This window comes from Cyprinus carpio, chromosome B4 (genome assembly GCF_018340385.1).
Source record: "Cyprinus carpio isolate SPL01 chromosome B4, ASM1834038v1, whole genome shotgun sequence".
NCBI lineage: Eukaryota > Metazoa > Chordata > Actinopteri > Cypriniformes > Cyprinidae > Cyprinus > Cyprinus carpio.
In genome coordinates this window covers 8,360,054-8,387,960 of record NC_056600.1, presented here as the reverse complement: position 1 = coordinate 8,387,960, position 27,907 = coordinate 8,360,054, and the positions used below count along the sequence as shown (strand labels likewise).

The 27,907-nt window shown below is 40.0% G+C and overlaps 1 protein-coding gene, 1 long non-coding RNA gene and 1 pseudogene across 2 annotated transcripts; all 3 read left to right on the top strand.

Moving 5' to 3' along the window:
• Positions 1-19,120: 19,120 nt before the first annotated feature.
• Positions 19,121-19,965, top strand: LOC122137116 (scavenger receptor cysteine-rich type 1 protein M130-like; the record flags this gene model as incomplete). Its single annotated transcript, XM_042722620.1, has 4 exons — positions 19,121-19,274; positions 19,356-19,670; positions 19,780-19,923; positions 19,955-19,965. Coding segments are annotated over exons 1-4 (588 nt in total), but the record flags the coding sequence as incomplete, so codon positions are not given.
• The window catches only part of LOC109106581, a 69,250-nt pseudogene continuing 61,308 nt past the window's right edge, over positions 19,966-27,907 (top strand).
• Positions 25,868-27,838, top strand: LOC122136988. Its single transcript, XR_006154489.1, has 3 exons — positions 25,868-25,965; positions 27,487-27,546; positions 27,768-27,838. It is a non-coding gene; the product is annotated as an uncharacterized LOC122136988 (long non-coding RNA).

The following is a 27,907-nucleotide window of genomic DNA, read 5'->3' as shown; positions in this document are numbered from 1 at the left end:
CGGGGAGCACGGCCGTGTTGACAAAGGAAGACACTCAGATGTGGACACAAGAGAGGCAGTGCAGAGTAAATGAGGCACACATGCAACGGTGCCACGTCAAACACATACACGGCTCGCAAGAAAACAGTGTGGACTGGAGTTTCGGTAAAAGTTTCGATATTTGCCGTTAGAGGGTGCCTTGCCAACAGGAGCACTTATTATGGTTTCCACAAAAAATTTTTGCGATTAACTCATCCCTCCTGTTGTACGAACCCATGAATCGAAGTGTCAAATCACCGCCGGCCTCACGGAGAGAGCTGTGCTGTTCTTAACCGTAGGACACAACCCTTCCTCTCTCGTGCTAACTCCGTCCACGCATGGTTGACTTATCCCTCAAGTAGCCAAGGAGCAATGGCCAATAAATCTTTGACAGCCACACCGGATAGCAACCTCTTACAGCCACCAGCAACCACGTCATGGGAGACTTCCCTTTAAACAGAGCAAAAGGCATCTGTTGTGATAGACGCGCATAGAAAACATGGTTTTGCTCTGTTTGGAGCTCATTGGAGCAAACAAGAAGCATCCGATCAGGGGCTACACGAGTGGGGCTAGCATGGAAGAGCACTGCGCAATAAGTATGAGCTAAGAGGTAAATCAGTGCTAAGAACCAGGCTACAAAAACGCTAGACAACGTGACCAACCACCGAGCAACATGAGGTAACCCCCCATAACACACCGACAACCACATACCCCACCCAGGAACACCTTAGCAATGCCCAGCCCCGGATAGCAATGCCCATCAAGCCACCAAGAACGCCCTAGCCAACTGCCTACAACATCTAGTAACCACCCAGTTGACCAAGCATTTCTACAACCACCAGAACACCTTAGCAACTCCCTAGCAACCCATTCAGGACACCCTAGCAACGAGTGCAGGTCAGGAAGAGTTGTTACTATTGGTACACATTCAGGAGGAGGTTAGTCCGTGTATAAGGGCTCGTTAATTGATTGGTTTGTTTTGTATAGGTTATGGTGCAAAAACCATTAAAAAAGAGTTAAAATAGTTTTGAAATGCGAGTGTCCGTTATGTGGTAGGCATTGTTGGCTGTGTGGGAATGTTGTGTGTCTTTTGGGGTTTGGTGTGGTAATTTTCGCGAAAAGAGCCCAGCATTTCAAGAAGAGTAAGAATCTTAAAAAAACGTGTAATACAAAAACTCGCTAAACTCATATTAAGTAACTAAATGTATTATAGTATTTTGTTTTTTTTTTTTTACTCCTTCCCCCAGCTTTTACTTGTCCAGTTTTGAAATATGTTAAATATGTTGCAGGGCCCGGCCCAAGCCTTTATGAGGCCAACTCTGTGCTGCCAGGTATGACTGATTATTGTCAATGCTTGATTAGTCACACACTATACATCTAACTCACGTCATTATCAGGTTTTATTTGCTGTAGCTTTTTTTGGTGTTGCTTACATCATACCAATGTTTTTACCTTCTATATTTTTACTGTAACAGAGCAAACTCACAAGAGTGGTCAGGTTGTAATAATTTGCACTCCTAACATTTAAAGTCCTTACAGGACTAAGTGGCATACTTATGTGCTTACTGAAAAGTTAGCTAAATAAAACCAGCAGACAATGCAATTTACAGAACAGAATATTATTTTAACCAACATAAATTATCATACACAGCACCGAAAAAAAAAAAAAACAGCAAGCCAGCTGTACAGAAACAACAACACCTCTTAATCTCTTAATATAAGTATCAACTGAGGCATAATGATATTGGAATACGCATAGCCAGACCCCCAAAGGTAGGCTAAGATAAATAATGTTAAGCTGTTATCAGTACCAATTTTATGAAACAGAATTGTTTTATTACAAAAATATATGGTAGGCTGGTTTTTTTTTTTTTTTACACAGAAGGCAAAAACTTTCATCTAAATCTAGCTTACTAAAACTGTTATATTATATTATATCGCAGGTTAAGTAACATTGGTTGCCTGGCTGGAGTGAGATGCATGACAACAAATAATAAAATACACACTGCCCTTTACCCACATGTGCGTCTACCAGTGTACATTTTTTTAACAATTAAACTTTAAAAATAGCCTATAATTATTTTTTAAACTCTAAGTTGTGGCATAAAATTCACTAAAAGTCACGTTTTTTATTCAGGAAGATAAAACATGCCAAAAATGTGTCTCCTAGTAAAACAGACTTTTAAGATTAAATGATATGAAAGACATCTGGTAACCAGTAGATGGCAGCACAGGATCAATCAGCTCATTACCATTTCACTCCCTATTATTTGTCACGCCTTTCTTTTTGGATCATTATAAAAATGATAATTATACACGATATACTATTGTAGTGTACTGCTAAAGTATAAATAAACTGGGAGTTAATTAATTAAAGACACAAAAAGTAATAACCATATAGTACAGGATCACAGTGTGAAAGGGGCTGGGGCGCCGTATGTACAGCCACTGGCTCGTCTACAGATGTAGGCTTTGTACTCTTAAAACAAGGTGGTCACTTAAATAGCTATAGCTCTATTTTTAATTCTATTTTTTATTCATGAAGATGAAAAATGCCAAAAATGGGGTGTGAGTCTTAAGTCAAGCTAGACATAGGGGACGAGGAGAACTTTTATAAGATGTCGAAATGAATTATACAATATTACCACTGGTAACAGTAGAGGTGTGCAGCGACCTAGGAAATGCACGTCGCTGAACAGTTCAGCCATTTCCACTCCCTAGATTTGTCACGTCTTGCTTTTGGTCATTAATGCACAGCTCTGTTTTGATATCAGCTTGTCAGATAGTTCATCCGTCCATTGCCTACAATATTATCACGGTCAAAGTGTCAATCATAGCAGTGACTCGCGGAACAGTTCACTGATTACACTCGCGTATTTATTTTTTTTCAACAAAAACTTTTCTTAAAATTTAAAAGATATTGAGAACGTATTTTTTTTTGTTAAATGTGAAAATCTGCCAGTAAATAGAACAGTAAACGTGTGAAAAGATTATTTTAAAGTGTCTACATTCACAAACCTACGTAAACACATCTGATCGATTCTGATCTGATTTGTGCATGACGCTGTCGCTATGGAAGTAATAAGATGATGCGATGATAGATTTTTATTTTTTAATTAATTTGATAGTTGATTTTGTATAACTACCATTGTCCATTGACACCATATATCACAACAAATATAAAGTAAAAAAAAAATTCAAGCTGAATTTCATGTACTCTTTGGGGCCCCCTGGTGACCACGGGGGCCCTAAGCAGCCGCTTAGTTCGCTCTGCATTCGGCCGGCTCTGTACGGAAAGCACATCTCTCCAGCTCTCTCTCCCTCACAGACGCACATACAGTTTGCACACGTTACAATCTGGTCTACTTTCAGGTTTGGCTCCAGTATATAGCATAAATGCAAAAAGACTAATAGGCCATATGCCTATACAATAAATATTTAATAAGTGTGTCCACCAAACGAAGTTTATCGCAGCCAGCTGAAAAAAAATATCATGGCGCTCTTCTTAAAACGACCAGCTGGTGGCGCGGTGTGAAAACGTTTTGGTGGCGCAGCGTTTTTTCAGCTGAGATGCTTTAGCTGCTATCTGGAATATCCACGGAGGCAAGTCTGCAACGTATTACCCGTATCCCATTTTTACTACAATTTTACTACACATAAAAAAGCAGTAACCAGTAATATTGACTTCTCCATTGTTGTAGGCATTGCGTTTTGTACAAGTAGGGATGGGTTGGTCGCTATTTGTCCCACCCAGTGTTGCCAACTAAATTTCAGGGGGGTAGAGTTACTGCTGAAGGAAGGTGCTGATTTGTTGCTTAACGTTGCTAAATGACGCTTTGTGATGCCATTGCTGATGACTACATCATTAACGTGTAACTAACAACGCAAAAATGTGTCACTACATCAAGTATCAACAAAAAATATATTTTATATATGTTCATTTAGTTTTGTTGGTAAAATAAAATAATGTAAACGTATCCATATAACTGTTTTTTTTAATACAACATTGAATTATTGAACTTACACAATTTTTGACAAATTTTTTTTTTTTTTTTAAATTAGCTAGTAAACTAGTAAAACTACACATTCTTAACAATTATAGTTTTAAGCAGTGTATTAGCAGTTAGTACGCTACACTCTAAGAAACGTCTCTAAAAATAGGACACAATCGACTATGTTAATATTAAGGAATTTTCTGTATTAATGTTTCAGTTTTTTTTTTTTTTTACCTGCTTTTTAAATTACTCACTGTATTTTGTGTGGTCGGGTTACAGGCGTATACAATGGATAATGAATAATGTGTAAAAGATAATAGATATAGGAAAATTTCAGTGTAACTTTTCAATTTTTTCTAGATATTTTTTCTTACTTGTGTACTAACAGATCAACAGTCACAGATAAAAGCTACGAACAAGGTGTAGTATCATAAATGAACAATTATTCAATTATTATTAGGTGAAACTGAACCATTGCAAAAAAGTCAGCAAAACTTAATTCATGTAATGTGATGTACTATAGGCACTCTTGGTTTCCTCTTGTGTAATTTAGATGTGAAAAATGTCGTGTGCCTTTTTATTTTGTTTGAATAAAACAATACTAGGACCTACTAGGACCTTGACAAACAGATCTGTCACCATCAACATTTGGCAATTTTCATCAACTTCCGGTACATCCTGGTATAGACACATTATGCCTCCTAAAAAATGTTAAGAACATCTCCTTGTGAGGAGGATGCTGTTGTCACAATGATCGTGTAACTCCTCCCAGTTAATGGAGCAGCAGAAAGGGATCTATAAAAATATGTTATCGCAGCAGCAAGAGAACTTCAAATGTTTTATTCAGTTGATCATGGATGGGGAACTAACAAAAGAATTCGGATAGTGTTATCAGAGATGTACAGGAGCTCTGAAGACCAGCTTGGAATTTACCCAAACAAAGTTTGAAGAGGAGAAGATAGGATGCACTGAGATTGAAGCAAAGATAAGGGCATTCGAGACAAACATCACTACTTCCAAGCAGGAATTGGATGCAATGTTCACAAGCTTGTACTACATTGAAAACCAGAGCAGTGAGAACAAAATATTTTAATTGCTGGGCATTGCTGACGAGAAAGGACGAGAAAGGCGAGAATTTGTGTGAATCATAGAAAAAAGTGTGTGAAATGTTTTCAAAAAATTTGGGCTTAGATGGAATACACAATGGACACTGAGCGTGCCCAGAGACTTGGTCAGTTTCAGGAGAGGGGAAGGCCAAGGAAAATTGTTGTCAAACTTCTTCGCATTAAAGATCGCGGAGAGCTGATTCTTTCTTCTGCCCAGAAAATTAAAGGGCAATTAGGATCTACATTAACGAAGATTTCTCTGAAGCTGTGCAACATAGGAGGAAAGAGTTGTGGCCGAAGTTGAAAAGCTTGCCAGAGAGAGAGGTGATAAAGCGAGTTTGAAGTATGATAAACTGATTATCACCCCAAGGGCTGGACAAAGTCAGTTATTGGCCTAATGAGCTTAAAGCTCAATTTTTATACGGTTGTGGTGTACATTCATGTTTGTGGTCTGTGTGTAGGGACTTATATGTATGTAGCCTCCTTGATGATTGATAAAAATAACTTGGGGTATAAGATAATTCAATTAGATTATAATATATGACTTATTTACCTTCAACTAAGATGACTAGTATAAATAAAACTACCTAAAGTTTAATCCTTGCACATATTAATATATGTAGTCTAAGGAACAAGATTTCAAAACCTGTCTTTATTTTTACAATTAAACAAAATAGACATACTTATGATTTTGAAACTGAAACTCATCTGGATCACTTCATAGACAATTCAGATGTGATATAGGGGGGTTTTCAATTTATAGAAATGATCGAAAACCGGTGGTTTTGGAGGGTGGGGTGTGGCCATTTATATACGGGATCATTTCCCTGTTAAACTGAGAGATGACTTAATGTTTGATGATGTTGAAGTGTTATGGTTACAGGTACAACTTCCACATTTAAAACCAATTATTCTTGGTTGTTGTTATAGGCCACCTAGTGCCAGGATAGAGTATATAAATGGTTTATGTAACATGCTAGACAAGGTAACTGAGGAAAACAGAGAGCTATACTGGCTGGGTGATCTAAATATTGATTGCTGTCGGATATTTGGTCCTCTGAAGAATCAAGCTTAAAACTATGACAGACACCTGTGGGTTTAATCTTTTTTTTTAATTATTAATGGATCAGCCAACAAGAATGTTTCTAGTAAACAATACAAGATCTTTAACATCAAAATGTATTGATTCCATATTTTACACAATAATCCTGATATGTGCTCAACACCCGTTTCTGTAAACAGTTGGCTTTAGTGATCACAACTGTAAATTGCTGTCTCTAGGAGAACTAAGCTACCTAATAAAGCCTGTCCTAAAATCATTATGAAAAGATCTTATAGGGGCACTTTTAATGAGGAGAGTTTTCTAAATGGAATTGGATAATATTAAAATGGAATTTTGATAAGTGATATTGATGATGTGGGATGCATCTCTTAATTTATTTATGGATTGTTTTCATGAGAGTTGTTAACAATCATGCCCCATTAAAGAAATTTACAGTAAAGCCAAAAGTGCTCCTTGGGTTGATACTGAGTTAAGGAGCTTAATGGCTCAAAGGGAAGAGGCTATAAAAAAAGGTTGCGGTTGCCTTTCTGACTCTTTTGAGGACAGAAAATGTTATTGTATTTTTAAGGAATCAGGTAACCAAAGGTGAACAGATTGAAAAAAGAAAAAGAATATTTTCAGTAATATGTAGAAGATTGACGATAGTGGTACAGATTGTAAGAGAAATGTGGAATGTACTCAATGGAAATCATGGGAAAAAAATCTACTTGTACTTTCTTTGTTGAATTGAATGGTATTATGGAGTTTATTTTGACTAAGCCAATACAGATTGCAAATTATTTTAATGATTATTTTGTAATAAGGTTTCTAACTTTAGAGAGACAATGAAAAACACTGTTTGATTCCAACTCAAAATGAGCTAATTGAAAGGTGTATTATGAAAGATAAACTGTGTAGTTTTGAATTTCATCAGGTTAATGTTGTGCAGGTGGAAATGTTGCTGAGATCTTTGACTGTGGTGGGTCTGTTGGTACAGACAACTTGGATAGTCGGCTTTTGAAGTTATCAGCTGGACTTTTTTCTAAAACCAATCTGTCACATTTTTAACAGATGTCTGATTGATGGTGAGTGTCCAAAATCTTTGGAAGGAGGGGTAAGATAATTCCTTTACCCAAAGACACAAAATCAACTTTCTGTGGTCCAAATAGTAGGCCTATAAGCATTTTGCCTATTCTAAGTAAATTATTGAAAAGAATTGTATATAAGCAAGTACAAGATTATTTTTTCTAATAATGATTTTGACTACGATGTTTCAGCATGCTTATAGGTATGGTCATTCCACCTGCACTGCAATGACACAAATGTCGGATAGCTGGCTAACATCAATTGATAATTCAATGCTAGTGGGTACACTACTACTGGACTTTAAGTGCTGCCTTCGATGTGATCGACCATGAATTTTGATTTCCAAACTTATTAGTTATGGTTTCACCTTCCTCAGCCAATCAAGTGGTTTAAGAGCTATTTGTCGGTAGAGGTCGCAAAGAGTTTATTTTAATGGTGCATTATCTTGTAGCAAGTCTTTGGATTGTGGTGTTCTCAAGGAAGTTGCCTCGGACCTTTGTTAATTTTCAATTTTTTTACCAAATGATATGCCGTATATACTCAGTAAGGCTTACATTGACTATGTTTGCTGATGATACTACTCTTTATTATGCACCCCTACATGTTCAGAGCTTACATCAGGTTCTGTCTTGTGAGATTATCAAATTGTATAAATGGATCAAAACAAATAAACTTGTTCTAAATATTTGCAAAAAACTATGAGTATCATATTTTGGTTCTAAGTATAGATTATCTGATAATCCTAAAAATGATATACAAGTAAATGGTCAAAATATACAGCAAGTAAAAAAGGTGAAGCTTCTTGGACTTTGGCTTGATTCCACACTGTCATGGTCTGATCAAATTAACACAGTTGTTGCTAAAATGGGTAGAAGCTGTTGCAGTTGTGCGTAAATGTGCACAGTTTTCTAAATTCACAGCTGTTTAGTCGTGTTTGTTTGTACATTTGGTTTGGTGTCATTTGGATTACTGGTCTGTTGTTATGTTCCTGCTGCATCAAGTAGTCCATTTAAAAAAATTACAAGTGGTCTCAAAACAAGGCTGCAAGACTGGTTCTTGGTTGTTCTTCGAGCGAGACTCTAGTGTTGCAGAGATGCATGAACGTCTTGCTTGGCTGATGGTCAAGCATAGACTATCTGTTAATATGTTAGTATACCTTCAGAGAATTATTAATATTCGGACTCCTAAATTTTTTTATGAATAATATAATTTACTATTCAGATATGCATTTACATTAACAAGAGGGGCGAATAGTCGACAGATCTCTTTACCCCTACCTAAATCTTATGACTCTAGGAAGAGGACCGTGTGTTGTATAGGTCAATTGTGTTTGGGAACAATCTTCCAGTTGGGGTTCGTGGAAATCAAGGGAAAAACTGGTTTTAAAAAAAAGACTAAGACTGTATTTGTTGTTCAAACATCATAACATTGTCTGGATTGGCTGCTGAGTGGTGAGGTTGTATTATGTGCTATGTTGTTTTTCATTATTTTATTATTATTTTAATTAGTACTTTTTTTTTTTTGTTGTTTTTTTTTTGTTCTAGTCATGTGTATTTACATATGGATATATTTGGGAGTAATTGTGATTGTAATTATTGGTTTTGTATGTATTGTTTGGACCCCAGGACAGACTAGCTGTCGTTTCGGGCGTCAGCTAATGGGGATCCTTTTAAATAAACAAATAAACAGAATCACTTATCAAAAAGTTGCTAAAAAGTGCCTAAAAAAAAAAAAAAAAAAAAAACAAGCTAAATTTGTTGCTAGGTGCTTTTGGAAGAAAAAGTTGCCAACTTAGGGTTGCTAGGGTAGTGTGAGAAGTTGCTAAATTTAGCAACAAAATTGCTAAGTTGGCAACACTGCTTTATGGCTCAGTAAACAATGACAGTGACGAAGGTTGCGTTTTACAGTTTATCAACTCAACTGCCAAAAAAAAAAATTATATTATAATAATTAAAGAGGGCAAGGCCAAATGAACTTATTATTATGGCAGTGCATCTAAACATTTAGTGTCATCAGTTTGCCAAAAAGACAGAACCGTTTTACACACCCATTTCCGGGAGGCAGGTGTACCCTATATTTCTTTCTTCATACAACTAACAAATTAAAAAAATGAACATTTTCGTGAATTCGAAAGTTTACGTCAGAACAGCTTTACGAACAATTTACACAAAAATTAGTTCTGCTCGTGTTTCATGAATGAGCCCCATGCATTTGTAAAATGTTTCATCTTGAAACAATCTTAAATTCTTTGTGTGTTTGTAATTATATTGAACACAAATAATATTATAGGTGTATTTTTTAGTGTAGATGATCTGAGAACTGATGATGCCACTCCAAAAGAACAAATCACTGATACTTTTTATAGAACAAATCCATCTGCACGTTATAGATTTAGGTCCTTCTAAACGTGTATTACAATTGTAGTGCCTTACTACCTATACTACACTACTACACGACAAAATAACTGTAAAGTGGGGGCAAGCATGTATTTGGACTTTTTTCATAGCTTTAAGACTCCATCTATCTCATGTAGACTGAACTTTGACTAAACATGCAAAAGTCACATTGTAAAATATTCTGGACAAGAACCACTAACATGTAGATGGGAAGAGATGGTCTGACTTACGTGTAAACCAAACACAGTCAGTTTTGTTTTGTTTAGTGGAGGGTTTATTTGATGTAGATGGGATCTCTCTCTGGTCACAATGTGAAGAACATGATCACCATTGAATTATGATTTTTATCTGGAAAAAAAAAATATTAGGGAATAAATTTTTCAAGGTGAAGAACATGATCACCATTGAATGAAAAAAAAGCAATTTTATGGAATTAAATAAATTTTACATTAGTTACAGGGGTTATTTTTTTATTTACTCAAATGTCATTTTATGTCATTTTATAATTTTCACAATGAGTTTATGATATGATATATTTATAAACTAATTTTGGACATTTTCAGTTTGCTATCAGTGCTTTTATGTCATCTCTGCAGGTGTTTGGCTTTGATGCTGTAAATAAACTGGAGAGTTTCCTGTCTCCTGTAAATCAAAAACGTGTGTGAGTGTGTGTGTGTGTGTGTGTGTGTGTGTGTGTGTGTGTGTGTGTGTGTGTGTGTGTGTGTGTGCCTTCCCTCACTGAGGTCTTGATGTGTGGGGAGGAGGAGTTCATCAGCACTGACAGTTTTGATATATATGGAGAAAATCAGAAAAGCGTCCTCTGATTTGTCACTGAAGTTGTTTGATGATTTCCTCTGTTGTGTCTAATAAGGTGATAGTGAGTGTGATTGGAGGGTGTTGAGCCTCTTTTTCTCTCATTAAGGGGGCTGAGAGGATGCCTGTACTATCATCAGAGCGGAGAAGCTTTTACTGGATGTTGAGTTAATCATGCTGAGGATGATGGGAAGATGCCTGATGTTCATTTTACTGTCTGCAGTTGTAATACTTATCACAGCTGGTAAGTTCACAAATTAAAAACAACAACAACAACAGAGAGAGGGATGAAGAAATGTTACTTTCTGGAATTGGTCAGAATATTAGGGGATTTTTTTTTTTTCAAGATGTTTGATTACAATGTAGCATTTCAGATGACAATATTATTATTTATTAATTCACAATATGCCTCTCTTTCTCTCTCTCATTTGTTAAAAATATTAGACTGTGTAAATGTGAGGCTGGTTGGTGGCCACAGTCGCTGTGCTGGTAGAGTGGAGGTTCTTCATAGAGGTCAGTGGGGAACAGTGTGTGATGTTGCCTGGGATTTGGCTGATGCTGCAGTGGTGTGTAGAGAGCTGGACTGTGGAGAACCTGTAGATGCTTTGGGTAATGCACTCTTTGGACAAGGATCAGGGCCAATCTGGATGAATTTTGTCAGATGTGTTGGTTCAGAATCCACACTGAAGGACTGTATATCAGGAGGATGGGACCAAAGTTTCTGTAATCATGCTAAAGATGCTGGAGTCATCTGCTCAGGTAACATTTGCACACTTGTGGCTACACCTATTTTTTTTTTTTACGTGTATTTTTTGTTTATAAGTTATGCTGTTCATATTGTATCTAAAGTATGAACAGCCAAAGTACTCAATGCCATAGTTTACAACATTTTAGACTGATGCACACAATGTGCACAAAGATAAGAAACATATGGTAAAAAAAAAAAAAAAAATTACAGTACCCAGAAGGCAAAATTCTGTCACAAATTTTAAATGTGTGATAGATAGTGTATAGTGAACGCTAATTAATACATTCATTTATTATTATTATTATTATTATTTTTGCATTTCATAATTTCATCTTTAAAACATTAATGTCCTATTCCTGTGTAAACACATTTATGCCACATTTGTGCAGCATTAACAGTTATGCGCATATTCAAGGTATACGCTGTTTGAGATGTACTGTAGCTTCTGTCTTGCATCAAGACATAGTTACATTTTTACAAAGCAAACTTCAGATTTTAACACTCCTGGTTAAATGTGCATACCCATGTTGGTTAGTTAATTTAGTAAGACTACAGTGGGTTTGCTGTCTTTCTCAGTTTGTCTAAATATATGTTCACATGTGTAATGTTTAATACAATTACAGTTGAGGTCAAACGTTTACATTCCTCTTTCAGAATCTGCAAAATGTTAATTATTTTGGAAAATTAAGTTGTGTTATAAATAATGCATGTTATTGTTTATTTAGTACTGACCTGAATAAGATATTTCACATAAAATATGTTTACATTTTAGAGAAAATAATAGTTGAATGTATAAATATGATCCTCAAATTGAAAAAGTTTTCACACCCCGCTCTTAATGCATGTTTTTTTCCTTCTGGAGCATCAGTGAGTGTTTGAATCTTCTGTAATAGTTGCATATGAGTCCCTCAGTTGTCCTCAGTGTGAAAAGATGGATCTCAAAATCAATCAGTCATTGTTGGAAAGGGTTCAAATACACAAAATTGCTGGAAAACCAAAAAACTATTTAAAATAACTAATTTAAAACCTAAAACAATCATTACATAAACCCATTATAATAAATGTCATATTTAGCTACCTGTGCCCTTCAGCAAGTAGGAAATAACTGTATTCAATACAGAAATTTAATACAGTTATAAAACACCCAATTCTAAAATAAACATAGATGAATCCTTAAAGCTACAAAAGCTATTGATTTCTTCTTTTTTCCTTTTTTTATTTATTTATTTATTTTTATTTTTTAACAGACATCATAGCAGCTGGGTTAATAGGTTATAGAGTGGGGGAACTATGATGTCACTTTTTAGGCCGATCAGCTGTTAGCATCACACTGGTTCCCTCGACAAAAAGCCAATAGTATTTTTCCAAAGGCTTTTGGATTATTGCAAAAAATAAGCTCTGTGTTCAACCATAGTTCATGAAGTTTACACGTTTTGTCCATTAAGATAATCTTCAGCCTACATAAAAGCGCCAGAACCTAAAAGCTAAACTTAGGCTATAAACGAACTACACCACCACGGTCGCTTTCTTACAATGTCAACACTGTTAAAGATTTTTTTTTCTTTTTGTAATGCAGATTATTCATCAGGCTATCACTTCTAGTTGGATGCGCGTAGACTTGAATGCCGTAGCTAGCATGATCAATCATAAAATCAGTAGCCTACTAACAGTTCGCAATTAAATCCATATCTTAGCTTTTCTTGTAATCCGATAAAATTAATCCAAGGCAATGGATGTCATTGGATATGTTTAATCCACAAGCATTCTGAGCATTATTCCCATTTGTTGGCGTTCATATCAATTCCCAAGTCATTCTTTTAGGTTAGGCTATTTCATAAAAATCAATATAACAGCAATTATGCTATGTCTAGCATTATTTTACGTTACTGAGCATAGAAAATAAATTGGTATCCACAGTATCCACTCATGTTTAACTTTTAGTCCGCTTGTTACGATCAAAAAAAAAAAAACTTAATACATTCACATTACTATAATATCCTATATGAGACAGCACATGATCACTAGATTTTATAGAGGTGTTACTATATCATTTTGTAAATGGTGATCAGCAACCAAATATTGATAATGTGGAAGTTACTGCCTTTTGCCTTGGTGTGACTTCTCACATTTTGCAGACAATGCAAAGGCAGAATACATTAACATCAAAATAGGTGTAAAAATCAAGTTTGAGGTCACAATTTTTTAATGTAGATAATTTCCATTACTAAAACATCTGATTGTTAAATTTCCAGTGTTCTACCTATAATTAATTTGGCTGGACAAGTAAAAAACTTTAAAGTCATTTTCTCAGTTTCACACTGTAACGAGTTAAGGTCTTTTGCCTTTGTAGGGCAGTATAGCACTTAAGACATTTGACAAAATCACACACACAACTAGCAAATGGTACTGCAGACTACACGGGGGCAGACGTCATGTAGCTTCTCACATATCTTCTCACGCAGCTTCTCACGCGAGAAGGGGGCGTGACGAAAGTGTCACGCTTCTTTTCATATGTCATTGGTCACGGCTTCTGCTCACGGCAAGGTACGCGACATCCAATAAAGTCTCTGATTCTGGAGTGAAAGCAGAGAGAGCCACCACTTGCGCTCTGAACCGTGTCGAGAGCGATTTAGGCACGTAGCCAAATTTTTGGCTTAAGCGTGACATTACAATCACCTGGTCCAAACTGCATGCAGTCCGCATTCACAGAGAGCACTTGCAAATCCCCCACGCACTTGACCGAAGCAAGGGCGAGTAGCAGCGCGGTTTTAAGTGAGAGCTCCTTCAAGCTGACAGACTGAAGTGGCTCGAATGGCGAGAGGGCTAGCGCTCCCAGCACCAGAGCCAGATCCCAGAATGGCACTGTAGGGGGGCGGGAGGGTTTTAGTCTTCTCGGGCCTCTCAAAAATCTGATCACTAGATCATGTTTCCCAACTGAGCGTCCGTCAATAGCAGCCTGAAAGGCTGAGATAGCTGCAATGTAAACCTAAGGCTGGAGGGCATACTGCTGCCCTCAGTTCGTTGTTGCAGAAAATCCTGAATGTCAGACACGGGGCAGTTTTCCGGGTCCCGACCATACGATTCACACCATCTCTCAAACACTCCATTTACAAGCGTACAGGTGTCTCGTAGAAGGGGCTCGCGCCTCCGCAATCGTGTCCATCACGCGGCAAGACAACGAACCCGGGTTTACCGGTTCCCACACACCATCCACACCTGAAGTTTCCACCATTCTGGGTTGGGGTGCCATATCGAGCCATCCGCCTGAGACAGGAGATCTCGTCTCAGTGGGATCGGCCATGGGGGAGCCGCTAGTATTTCCAGAAGATCGGGAAACCAAGGCCTGTTCGGCCAGTACGGAGCGACTAATAACACTGACGCCTTCTCCTCTCTGATTTTGTGCAGCACTTGTGACAAAATCTTCAGTGGGGGGAATGCATACAGACGGGCATTCGGCCATGGCATCGTGAGTGCGTCCCCACCCAGGGGAGAGCATCACGAGAAGAACAGAGGGCAATGCGTGTTCTCCTTCGTCGCGAACAGGTCTACCTCCACTTTCCCAAACCGTTCCCAGATCAGCCTCACTGTCCCAGGGCTCAGTCTGCATTCTCCGTGAGGAATCCCGTTCCTTGAAAGCATATCTGCACCACTGTTCAGGCATCCCGGAACATGTGCTGCTCAAATGGAGAGCAGATGGTGATAGGCCCACAACAAAAGGCGTGCTGCCTGTCTGTAAAGGGCTTTCGAGTGTACTCCACCCTGGCGGTTTATGTACGATACCACTGACATGTTGTCCGTGCGAATCAAGACGTGATGCCCCCTGACTTGTGTTTTGAGCCATAAATGGAGTAGACCGAGGTGACAGACCGTCGCGGCTGCCGCCGCCGCCATCCGTCCCAAGAGCCTCTGATATTCCTTCAGTGCTACGGGACGGTCCAGCCTGAATGCGTTCAGAGCAGAAATAAAATCTTGTATGCGCTCCTGGCTCAGATGCGCTCTTATTGAGATCGAGTCCAACTGCACCCCTAGATACATGATTGTTTGGCTGGGGCATAACACGCTTTTTTGTTTGTTCACACAGAGACCCAAACTCTCCAAGTGACATAACAGAGCGCGTTTGTGGCTGTTGAGCACATCCTCTGAATGGGCCAAGACCAGCCAATCGTCAAAATAATTCGCTCGCTCTCAGAGGGGAAAGTGCTGCATCCACACATTTCGTAAACGTACGTGGTGCCAGTCCTAGCCCGAATGGCATCACCGTGAACTGATACGCTATGCCTTCGAACGCAAATCTCAGAAAGCGCCTGTGATGAGGGGGCGATCTGGATATGAAAATATGCATCTTTCAGGTCCACCGAAACAAACCAATCTCCGGGTCAAATCTGCGTGAGTATCTGCTTTAGTGTTGTCATTTTGAAAGCGCGTTTGTACAACACACGGTTGATGGGTCTCAAATCTAATATTGGACGGAGACCACCACCTTTCTTCGGAACGACAAAGTACCAGCTGTAAAACCCGCTCTCTCTCTTGCTCGGCGGGACCATTTCTATCGCGCGTTTCGCGAGGAGATTGAGAATTTCTTGCCTCAGAACCGGCTCGTTGTGAGCCAGAACTGTCGACATGACCACGCCATTGAACCGGGGTGGTCTGTGCCGAAACTGAAGCGTGTAGCTGTTCTCTATGACATTCCGCAACCAAACCGAAATGCCCGGAATGGATCGCCATGCGCTCGCAAAAAGACACAGAGGGTGGAGTGCATTCTGAATTCTGAACGACGCTGCTGTGTACCGGGGTCGTATTCAGAAAGCTCACGGGATGAGTGGGAGAGCTGTGTGTTAGAGAGGATCGTGCCTCGCCGGCTGCTTGTAAGGCCGTTATCACTGGAGGGGGAGAAAAATGCTCTTTTTGTGAGGGTGTCACAGACTTTATTGCATTTTGAACATACACAACACAGACATTCTCGTAGTCGCCTGCAACCGCCAAGGGGACTACGTAAGAACATCTCAGACATTCGCGGCGGGCCCACCACTCAGCGCGATCCTCCTCTGTGCCCTCTTGTCAGGAACTAGGCTTTTGTTCCGACGGAGGAGCTCCCCCGGGACGGTTTGCGCCTTTCTTGAAGCCGTGACGCCTTTCCTTCGGTGTCCTCTGCCACGGAGTTTTGGCGTGAACAGACGGCTCCAGGTCTGGTGCTGATGAAGTGGAAACAGAGGGGGGCCTGTTGACGGCCGGTTGGAAGCAGATGAGGATCTACTGCAAGCAGTAGGCTGCGCTGCAGCCTGGTGCGGCAGGAAGTGACTCATCGCCTTAGAGCGTTTCTGTGCCTCTGAGAAACGCTCCGCGATAGCCTCCACTGCGTCTTCAAATAGGCCAGATGGAGATACAGGAGCATTGAGCAGTGCCCTCCTGTCCATGTCCTTCAGCTCGGTGAGAGTCAGCCACAGGTGTAGCCCATTCTCCGTCCGATTGCCTGGGCCATCTTCTTTGTGGCTTTAAGCACGAAATCCATTGATGTGCATAAATCTTTAAACACCTCGGGATCTGCCCCACCCTCTTCCAGGGATTTCAGAAGCTGTGCCCGAAAAACTTGGAGCACTACCATTGTGTGCAGAGCTGAGATCGCTTCTCCTGAGGCAGTGTACGCTTTGTCCGCGATGTGTACGGTCAGTCGGCAGGGCCTTGACGGCAGCGTAGCACCTGTCTTCAGGGAGGCAGAGGAGGGGCAAAGGTGTGTGGCGATGGATTCCTCGACAGGCTGAATGCGCGTGTATCCACGGGCTTCTGCTCCGTCGACTTTAGTGAAGATCTCCGACCCACCAGCGTGAGCACGAGCCGATTGGGGCGCAGCCCACGCCTTAGCAACCTCGTCGTGCAGGTCTGGGAGGAATGGGGCTTGCTTCCTCGGAGCAGCAGCTCGGCGGCCCGAGTAAAGGAACCAAGAATCCAGCTTTCTCTTAGCTTGTTTGTTTGGGGATTCCCACTCTAGGCCGAGATCGCTCACGGCCTTGGTGAGAATCTGGACGAGTTCATCCTGGAATGCTGCGTGTCCCTCCACTTCAGAGCACTCCTCTGGAGAGTGGGCCCAGTTCTTCTCGGACGTCGTTAGGGACAGCGCCTTGTCAAGATCGTCGTTGTCCCCCGCCACACCGAACAATATATTATCTCTGAAGTGCCAGAGGCGGGTTGAAGCTTATCTTCTGCCAAGCACATTGGAGAGTGGGGGGGGGTGGTGAATTGCGCCATTCTGCGTGGTCGCCCCCATATGCGGCTGTCTGAGTTTATGCCGCCAATACGGCGCATTATATAGTTCGCTGTCTTGGCTGGCATTGGCCAGTGACAGTTGCAACTTCACTGGCGTTGTGCAATAAGATTTCAGGTAGGTTAGGAAGGAAGGGAGTCCCCAAGGCGTTAACGCCATGTCGAGAGACCGTTCTCGAGAGGGAACACCTCATAGTTGGAACACCATAGACTTTGTCCATTTGCATCAGACGTTCAGCCAACGGTCCGTGGGCGTGACGTCTGAGGCTGAGACTATGAATGGGGTGGCTCTGCCCCTGTGTTAACGGCATTAAATATTTTTAAAGGGATACTCCATCCCAAAATGAAAATTTTGACATTAATCACTTACCCCCATGTTGTTCCAAACCTGTAAAAGCTTCGTTCTTCTTCGGAACACAATGTGTCAGCCGTCAAACTGGAAAAATTAATTGCACACGTTAATGCTCTAATTTTGACAGCACTGGTTGTTACATTAAGTGTTATTAAGAGCATTAATGTCTGCTATATATGGTTCTGTTCTGTGTACCAGAGATGTTCACAAGTCTTTAACCTCGAGTCCGAGTCAAGTCACGGGTATTCAATTAAAGTTCCAAGAGGCACGCCTTTATATTTTCCAAGCAGAGGTCTGGACAAAAAACAAAACAAAAAACAAACAAACAAAAAAAAACATTTTACATGTATTGTATTTTTACATTTAGATACATGCAAGGGCATGTGACAGAATAAAATACTTTTTTTTCTTCAGGGTTTTGCTCCTGAAATCTATACTATTTTAATATTTTACTTAAAATCATTATCTGCTTAAAACAATGTAGCTACAATAATCAAAACGTTCTCATCTTGAAAAAAAAATAAAAAAATAAAGATAACTAGCAGTTTCAAAATTTCTATCCTAGCCATCTAACAACAATTTTCACAATTATAATTAGGCTACATGATGATTCTTTTTAAATGTTCTTACCCTACATATTAATATTGCTAAATCACATCTGATAGATAGTAAGAAAAATAACTTACTATAAAAATAGCATTGTTGGTTTCTGTTGTGTTTTGGTGAAAATAATGTATAATTTTGGCGTTCACTGTGTTTCTGTTGTTGTTAAAATAACCGCGTCATTCGCAGCTCTTGAACGCGTCCGGAGAGAGAAAAGCGCACGGAGCTCAAAGGGGCTCGAACAAAGCGCGTTTGGCTTTAGATAAAAATGCTAACTAGAGGATATAGCGCTGAAAGATATTTACCATAAACGACCATGAGCGCTTGTTATGTGACCCGTTCAAGTCTGAAGTCTATAAAAATGCGACTCGAGTGCCCATCTCTGCTACTCTAAAGGGGTTATTGCAGCTCTCCCTGCTCATTCATGACAGGCTGCATGGATGGGCAGGGAGATTATACCAGAACAGAACCATACCGCCAACCCAAACTGTATGCTAAGAGTCATTTTGACAATAGTGGTCCTGACAGAACTATAATTATTTATTTTCTTTCAGAAGTCAGACTGGTTGGAGGTTCTCGCTGCTCTGGGAGGTTAGAGAAACTTCATGATCAGACGTGGATGTCAGTGTGTGATGCTGTCTTTGATGAGCAGGATGCAGAGGTTGTGTGTAGAGAGCTGGACTGTGGGGCTCCTGTACAGGTGCTGGGAGCAGCTGCTTTTGACAAAGGAGACTCTCAGATGTGGACACAAGAGATTCAGTGCAGAGGAAATGAGTCTCAGATTCACCTCTGTCCAACATCACCATCACATGAAAACAACTGTTCTCATGACAATGATGTTGGACTGGTGTGTGCAGGTATGTGTTGACTTTTTCAGCAGGAAAGATTTATTTAATTTTGATAGATCTCTTCTAATTTTTTCCCCTTACTGTGCACAGAAATAATAAATGTGCGTTTGGTTAATGGAAACAGTCCTTGCAGTGGGACAGTGGAGGTTCTTCATAGAGGTCAGTGGGGAACAGTGTGTGATGTTGGTTGGGATTTGGCTGATGCTGCAGTGGTGTGTAGAGAGCTGGACTGTGAAGAACCTGTAGATGCTCTGAGTGATGCTCATGTTGGACTCGAATCAGGACCAGTCTGGATGAATAATGCAATGTGTGCTGGATCTGAGTCCACACTGAAAAAGTGTGGATCTGTCATATGGGGTTTTCAAGGTGTGTGTCAGAGCAAGAGTGCAGGAATCATCTGCTCAGGTAAACTCAAAACTTTATTTTGTGAAAAGAAAAGAAAAGAAAAAAAAGAAAAGAGAAAGTAGTGCATGTTTTGTTCTGAAAGGTTAATTCATACTCATGTTTTTTTCAGGCGTCAGGCTGGTTGGTGGTTCTCGCTGCTCTGGGAGGTTAGAGATACTTCATGATCAGACGTGGATGTCAGTGTGTGACTCTGTCTTTGACCAGCAGGATGCAGAGGTTGTGTGTAGAGAGCTGGACTGTGGGTGCTCCTGTACAGGTGCTGGGAGCAGCTGCTTTTGACAAAGGAGATGCTCAGATGTGGACACAAGAGATTCAGTGCAGAGGAAATGAATCTCAGATTCACCTCTGTCCAACATCTCTGCCACACAAATACAACTGTTCACATGATAATGATGTTGGATTGGTGTGTGCAGGTTTGAGCAAATTTCTTTTACTTCACCTAAATCTTTTGTCAAATCTTCTGACTCTTTGTATGAAAGATTTTTTTTCTCTCTTTATGAGATTCTTCTTACTGTCTTGTTTGCTCTATTCATAAGTATTACTTCTCTTGTTTTCTGTATTCAATAAACAGACCGTGTGAATGTGAGGTTGGTTGGTGGTAACAGTCGCTGTGCTGGTAGAGTGGAGGTTCTTCATAGAGGTCAGTGGGGAACAGTGTGTGACGCTGCTTGGGATATGCCTGATGCTGCAGTGGTGTGTAGAGAGCTGGACTGTGGAGAACCTGTAGATGCTGTGGGTGATGCATATTTTGGACCAGGATCAGGACCAATCTGGACTAATCCTATGATGTGTACTGGATCAGAGACTACACTGAAGAACTGTGGATCAGTTCTGTTGTATGAATATGACTGTAATCATAATACAGATGCTGGAGTCATCTGCTCAGGTGAGCTGTTCTAAAATTTAAACAATTACATAACTGTTGATCCACATGCCTTATATTTTAGTTCCAAAGATTTATATGAATTTTTCTTACCACCAAGTGTTGGCAACAACAAGGTCATAGGTTCAATTCTCAGGGAATGCATGAACTGATAAAATGTTAATCCTGAATGCATCTGTAAGTAGCTTTTTCTATGTGCATAAATGTGTGCCAAATGCATAAAAGTACAATGTAAATCCAAATAATGCAATTATTAGTTCTTCATCAGAAGCTTTTGTTGTACAAGCCCAGTATCACACGTGTTTGCCCTTTTTCCTTCCAAAAAAGGCATTAAGTACATCTTCAGTATTTGTCTTTACGATCTTAGGCCAAGACTAATGATAGTATCAATAGTTCATGTACTTTCACAAAAAATATATATTTATCATAGTTTAATAACAGTTTGAATGGTTGTATAATATTTGTATTATAGAATTTTTGTATGGTTTGTTATTTTAAGTAAATGTTATTGCCAAAGTTATTATAAAGTCTTTCCTTTTTATTTAGATAAATGTGGTTGTTTAGAAGTTTATGATAACAATGGTTATGGAACTTTTATTTCATTTTCTCTCACTACTGCAGGAGTCAGACTGGTTGAAGGTTCTCGCTGCTCTGGGAGGCTAGAGATACTTCATGATCAGACGTGGATGTCAGTGTGTGATGCTGTCTTTGACCAGCAGGATGCAGAGGTTGTGTGTAGAGAGCTGGACTGTGGGGCTCCTGTACAGGTGCTGGGAGCAGCTGCTTTTGACAAAGGAGATGCTCAGATGTGGACACAAGAGATTCAGTGCAGAGGAAATGAATCTCAAATTCAAATGTGTCCAGCATTAGAGAAACACAACTGCTCTCATGATGATCACCAGATGCTTCAGTGTGCTGGTAAGAAGATTAAGAGAGCGATTAGTAGCATAACTAGGATCATATGTGTACCATTGCACTTGTTGTGGCCCTCACCACACCCACAGCTTCAAAGAATGAACTAAAATTCATAAAAATATGACACTGTAATTCTGTTTTTTTTTTTTTATATTTTTATATTTTTTTTTTTTTTTTTTTTTTTTTTTTTTTTTTAGTTGTTATTATTTTTTTAAAAATGATGACATCTCTTTAGAATGATTGATTGATTTTAGTCTCTGTCTTTCTCTCTTAGATGTAATGCATGTGAGACTAGTAAATGGTAACAGTCCTTGTGCTGGTAGAGTGGAGGTTCTTCATAGAGGTCATTGGGGAACAGTGTGTGATAGTAGCTGGGATATGCCTGCTGCTGCAGTGGTGTGTAGAGAGCTGGACTGTGGAGAACCTGTAGATGCTCTGGGTCTTGCCCATTTTGGTCAAGGATCAGGACCAATCTGGATGAGTGCTTTAGCATGTTTAGGAACAGAGTCTACACTGAAGAACTGTGGGTCAGCAGGATGGAATAAACCACTCTGCACTCATAATCATGATGCTGGTGTCATATGCTCAGGTGAATAAAGTTAAACCTCAAATCATTCCTCACTTTCTGATAATTATGTCTTAATTATGTAAGAAAATAAAGATATATATTTTTGGATGTGGTTAGCTGCGTATCCGATTTAATTATGTCTTTTTTGTTTTTTGTTTTAATTAATTACTACTTAAGAATTAGGCATCTTGAAAATAATGTAAATTTGCCATGATTATTATACTGCATTTTCACAATGATTTTAAAAAATATATTTACAGCACACCATGCATAGTTAAATGCATTGGTGACCTTGACTGTCCAGCTTCAAGAAGCTTGTTCAGGGAATAACGACTACAATGAGATTACAATTTTCATTTTTGGGAAATTCAATTAAAAAACATTTCATGATGTACTACAGTAAACATTTAAAAATGTATATATGTAGAAAACACTTTGAGTGTTCAAAACGTAATTGGATGTAAAACTTGCCACATCCAGAACCTGTTAAATAAAACCTGCTCACCTAATCCTCACTTTTATGCAATTTATACAGGTCATAAACGCTCCAGACTTGCTGATGGGTCTAATCTTTGCTCTGGGAGGTTAGAGATACTTCATGATCAGACGTGGATGTCAGTGTGTGACGCTGTCTTTGACCAGCAGGATGCAGAGGTTGTGTGTAGAGAGCTGGACTGTGGGGCTCCTGTACAGGTGCTGGGAGCAGCTGCTTTTGACAAAGGAGACCCTCAGATGTGGACACAAGAGATTCAGTGCAGAGGAAATGAGTCTCATATTTCATTCTGTTCAGTATCATCACTCAAACACAACTGCACCTTTGACAAAATTGTGGGACTGATCTGCTCTGGTTAAGTATAAATATTCAGCATCTCTTCATTTGTTTTTGATACTAGGTCATGTCTTAGGTTTGAGTTGTTATTTGATCAATCTAATGACAGCTTAGCTTAAGAATGTTTTATGCATTGTTTCTGAACTCTCTTTACTTCACTCAGGTTACACTGATCTCAGACTGATAAACGGCTCAGACTCTTGTTCAGGAAGAGTGGAGCTTCAGTTCCTCAAAGAGTGGGGCACGGTGTGTGATGCATGCTGGGATATGAGAGCTGCCAGTGTCCTCTGTAGACAGCTGAATTGTGGGATTGCTGTGTCTGTTGTGGGATCAGATTGGTTTGGAGAGGGAAGTGGTGAAATCTGGGCTGATGTGTTTGATTGTGACGGGAATGAAACAAAACTCTCAGAATGTTCCATCTCTTCATGGAGTCGAGCTGAATGTTCTCACAGACGAGATGTTGGAGTCATCTGCTCCGGTAAACTAATTTGACTTTGAGAGCATTATGTTACTGAAAAACTTTTTAAATGTATTTTATAAACACTATTTCATTGCATTCTAACACAATTCAGGTTCCTCTCTGGCTCTTCATGATGGTCTGGTGCGGTTGTCTGGAGAGAGACAGTGTGAGGGGGAGGTGGAAGTTTTTCATCCATCAGGTCTGGAGGAGAGTTCTACTGGACTCCTGGAGTCTCACTGAATCCTCTGTGGTCTGCAGACAGCTGGGCTGTGGCTCTGTGCTGAACTTCTATGGCTCCTCTTCATCCAGTCCTGAACACATTCATGAGTGTGTGACGGGCTTCCAGTGCTCTGGGAGTGAAGCTCATCTGGGGAACTGCAGCTCTCCACAAACTTTCAACTGCAGCTTCACACAACATCTGTACATCACCTGCCTTGGTGAGAAGAACAACATCTGGGCAGATTCTTCAGTTGTACATGATCAGTAATGTGTTTTTCTTTCTCTGAATATCAGGTCGTGGGTCCATCAGGCTGGTGGGTTCTGGGGGAGACTGTGCAGGGAGGCTGGAGTTGTTTTTCACAGCGGCTCATGGGGGACAGTGTGTGATGACTCCTGGGATATTAAAGATGCCCATGTGGTGTGCAGGCAGCTGCAGTGTGGAGTGGCCCTCAGTAACCAGCAGGTACCAGCCTGGTTTGGTGCTGGTTCTGGACCCATATGGCTGGATGAGGTGGAGTGTGAGGGGAATGAGACATCCCTGTGGAGCTGCTCTTCTCCAGCTTGGGGAAAACATGACTGTCAACACAAGGAGGATGTAGGAGTCATGTGCTCAGGTAATAAGTATAAGGCTTTACACATTTCAAAATTCAAGTGTCCATAATGTTCACATTTTTCAAATTTGTGATTTTAAAATTTACATTTTATATGTAGAGTTTAAAGAGATCAGGTTAACTGAGGGCTGTGAAGGGAATGTGGAGGTTTTCTACAATGGATCCTGGGGTAATGTGTGTTTAAACCAGATGGACAGAGATACAGTGAGTCTGATCTGTCAAGAGCTGAACTGTGGAAGATCTGGTGTTTTGTCTGATTCTACCTCGAGACTGAAATCAGCTCCTAACTGGCTGGATAAAGTTACATGTCGACCACATGATTCCTCTTTATGGCAGTGTCCATCTTCATTCTGGGGACAGAATAACTGTGGTGACGATGAAGTGGCCAAAATCATCTGCTCAGGTAAAACAGATGTTTTTTTTCCATCAGTAAACAATACAAGAGTTATCTTTTATTATTAGTGATTTGAGACGATGTGTGGAATACATTTAATAATAATTTGTTGTTACAGAACAGGAGATCCATGAGTCTCCTCGAAGCTCTCTGACATGCTCCACATCTCCCCATCAGAGACAGTTTTCAGGTAAGTTAATTTAACAGAAACAACCATGAAAATTATGAATGTTGAATGCAACCCCTGTTGAAAAAAAGACAGCATGCTGGCTAGGTATGTTTTGAAGCGTGGCCATCGGTTAAAAGCTGGTTATGAGCTGGTCCTGAGCAGGAGCTAGATGCTTAGGACCAGCTTAAACCAGCTCAAACCAGCTGTCATGCTTCAAAACATATCTAACCAGCATATGCTGTTTTTTTCAACAGGGACGTAAGATAATGGTGTTTTAATATGAGAAACCAGCAGTATTTAATCTTGGAGTATACAACTGAACACACACATACGCCTGTGCAGACGCTGCTATTCTGTCAGTACTCTGCTGGTAATTAATGTATCTACTGTTTTTTTTGTGATGTGTGTGTTTTAGATCATGTTCCTCTCAGACTGAGTGGAGGTAAGGGCCGGTGCTCTGGGAGGCTGGAGGTGTATCATAACGCTGTGTGGGGCTCAGTCTGTGATGATCAGTGGGACATCACCGATGCTCAGGTGGTCTGCAGGCAGCTGGGTTGTGGAGCAGCACTGAGGGCTGATGGGAATTTAGTCTTTGGTGCTGATGAAGGTGTTGTGTGGATGAACAAAGTTGACTGCAGAGGAAATGAGATTCACCTGTGGGACTGTCCTCTCTCCCTGAAAAACAACAATGACTGCTCCCACAAAGAGCACGCTGGACTCACCTGTGCAGGTCACCGCAATCACTGAGAAATAGTATTTATTTTTAAACCATTTTAAAGTGTGTAATGTTGGTATATTCAGAACATTCATAGCTTTGAACATGCTTGTGTCTGTTTTGGCAGATTTTACAGATGTATCAGTGTCCACTAGTCCTGCCACAACAACATCAGTTTCTCCTCCAGCGCGCTCAACATCAGTCTCTCCTCCACAAACTCCTCCAGCAGCGTCTCTCTCTGCCCCCCCAGTGCTTGTGATTGTTCTGGGAGTTTTGCTCTTACTGCTCTTAGTGCCACTGCTTATACTGATTCAGCAGAACAGAGGTGATGAGGAGAGGTAGGAGAGATCCAGAGACTGTCATATTGTGTCTTATTCAGTGTGTGATCAGTCATGTGTTGTGAACTGACAGCAGGTTTGTCTGTCTACACTCACAGCTCTCTCTAAGAGGAGACACAGGACGAAGACTGAGGCCGTTTATGAGGAGATTCAGCACAGACTCACTAACAGACAGAGTCTCTTCACTCAGAGGGGTGAGTAACTCTCGGTGTTGTAGAGGCCGGGACAAACCAAGCCGACTTCAAAGAACTAGCGGTGATGAAAGCCGATGGTGTTGTCAGCAGCGTCGGACCGAAAAGCTGCACTGGAACACACCACACAGACTGCAACACGTGCGTTCTGCGCATGCGTGAGAGGAATGAGCTGTTCATATCAGCAGCTATTAATAGTATATATTCGTCATTCAAAAGGAGAAACCGAAACAAAATATAGGAGATAAACAATATACGAAATGTAAACAAAGCGGTGCTTGCTTACCATTTTGAATATCAGTAACGTTGATAACTTTAATCATTTTAAGCAGCTCATGTTGTTATGAAAACATTCACATATTAGAATGATTGGGAAAGATCACATAACATTTAAACAGCCTTCTGTCTGTACCGCCTTCATTCATGTGCTTGTTTTCATCACTTTTGCTTTAATTATCGGCACTAACTCATTCGCAAAACTGAACATCCAATCAGAGCTCACACTCTCGCTGACGGCCTTAACGTCCCGACGCCGATTCAACATGTTAAATCGGGCAAACTGCCGCCGATGTGAGCCCGACGAGTGGTGATGGCGGAACAAGCCCTGATGATATGAAAAATGTGCTGGAGTTTAGCGATCTCTGCTTACATGAAAGTGTCATACAGCCAATGTGTGTTTTTTCACAAGCCATTTGTACTGTTTGTGTTACCAAATGTGCCATGATCAAACTTTCACAGAGTTTCAATAATGGAACTATTGTGTTTGAGGAATAAATGCGATATTCTTACCTGTGGCAATTTTGTACTGTTTGTGTTACCAAATGTGCCAAGATCAAACTTATATATATATATATATATATATATATATATAAATAATTTATTAAATAAGAGTTTCTAAAGTTTTTACAAGTTTTCGTATTGAAAATGGCATGGCAATGTTAGTTTTTAGTGTGTATTAACGATCTGTGCAATTTGAAGTCAGTTGGTTAAATGAAGTCAGTGGAGGTTGGTTAAAGGACGCATGAAATGTTATTGCATTTCCCTGCTGAAAAAACCCCAGCTAAAACCAGCCTAAGCTGGCTGACCTGTTTTAGCTGGTCTTCCAACCTGGTCTTTGCTGTTCAAAGCTGGTCAGCAGGCTGGTTTTAGAGGGGTTTTGACCACTTCCTTAGCTGGTCAGGCTGGTCTTAGTTGGTCAGGCTGGGAGACCAGCTGGAACAACCAGCTAAAACCAGCTTGACCAAGCTGGGAGACCAGCTAAAACCAGCTACTTCCAGCTAAGTTTAGGCTGGTTTTAGCTGTTTTTTTTCCCAGCAGGATAGAATAATCGTTATTAATAATCGTGATTATAATTTTAATCAAAATAATCTTGATTATCAGTTTAACCATATATCAGTGATTTATTTGTGGGACCTTGAGTGTTATTTGAAATTATACTATTAGTGTTGAGTGATCCAAAGGAAATGGGGGTTTTGGCAGATTTGTGATTGTGAACACCAGTCTGATGGTTCTACTCCATAACAGGAAGTGTCCTTTCTGAAGAACAGCATTCTGGGTATGAAGACGCTGATGAGCTTCTTTCAGGTTGGAGGACTTAAATCTAGTAATGTCACCCGCTACTAAATCCTACAGTATTACTGTATGTTGTGTAATGCATATATAATTAATTAAAAACATTCTAAAAGTATTCACATAGCAAGTTATCTTAGCAGATAGTATATACACCATTCAACATATCATTTAGATATGGTTTTTATTTATTTATTTATTTATTTATTAATTCACTTCTATATTTTTTATTAAAGCAAAATCTGCAGAAAGAGCCAAACCTGAATACCATAATGATTTCTCCAGCACTAAAGGCCCAACAGGTGAGTGACTTCAGCTGGGTTTCACTTCTTTAACGTTTTGTGCCTGTGAACAGTAAACCTGTTTCTGTTTATAG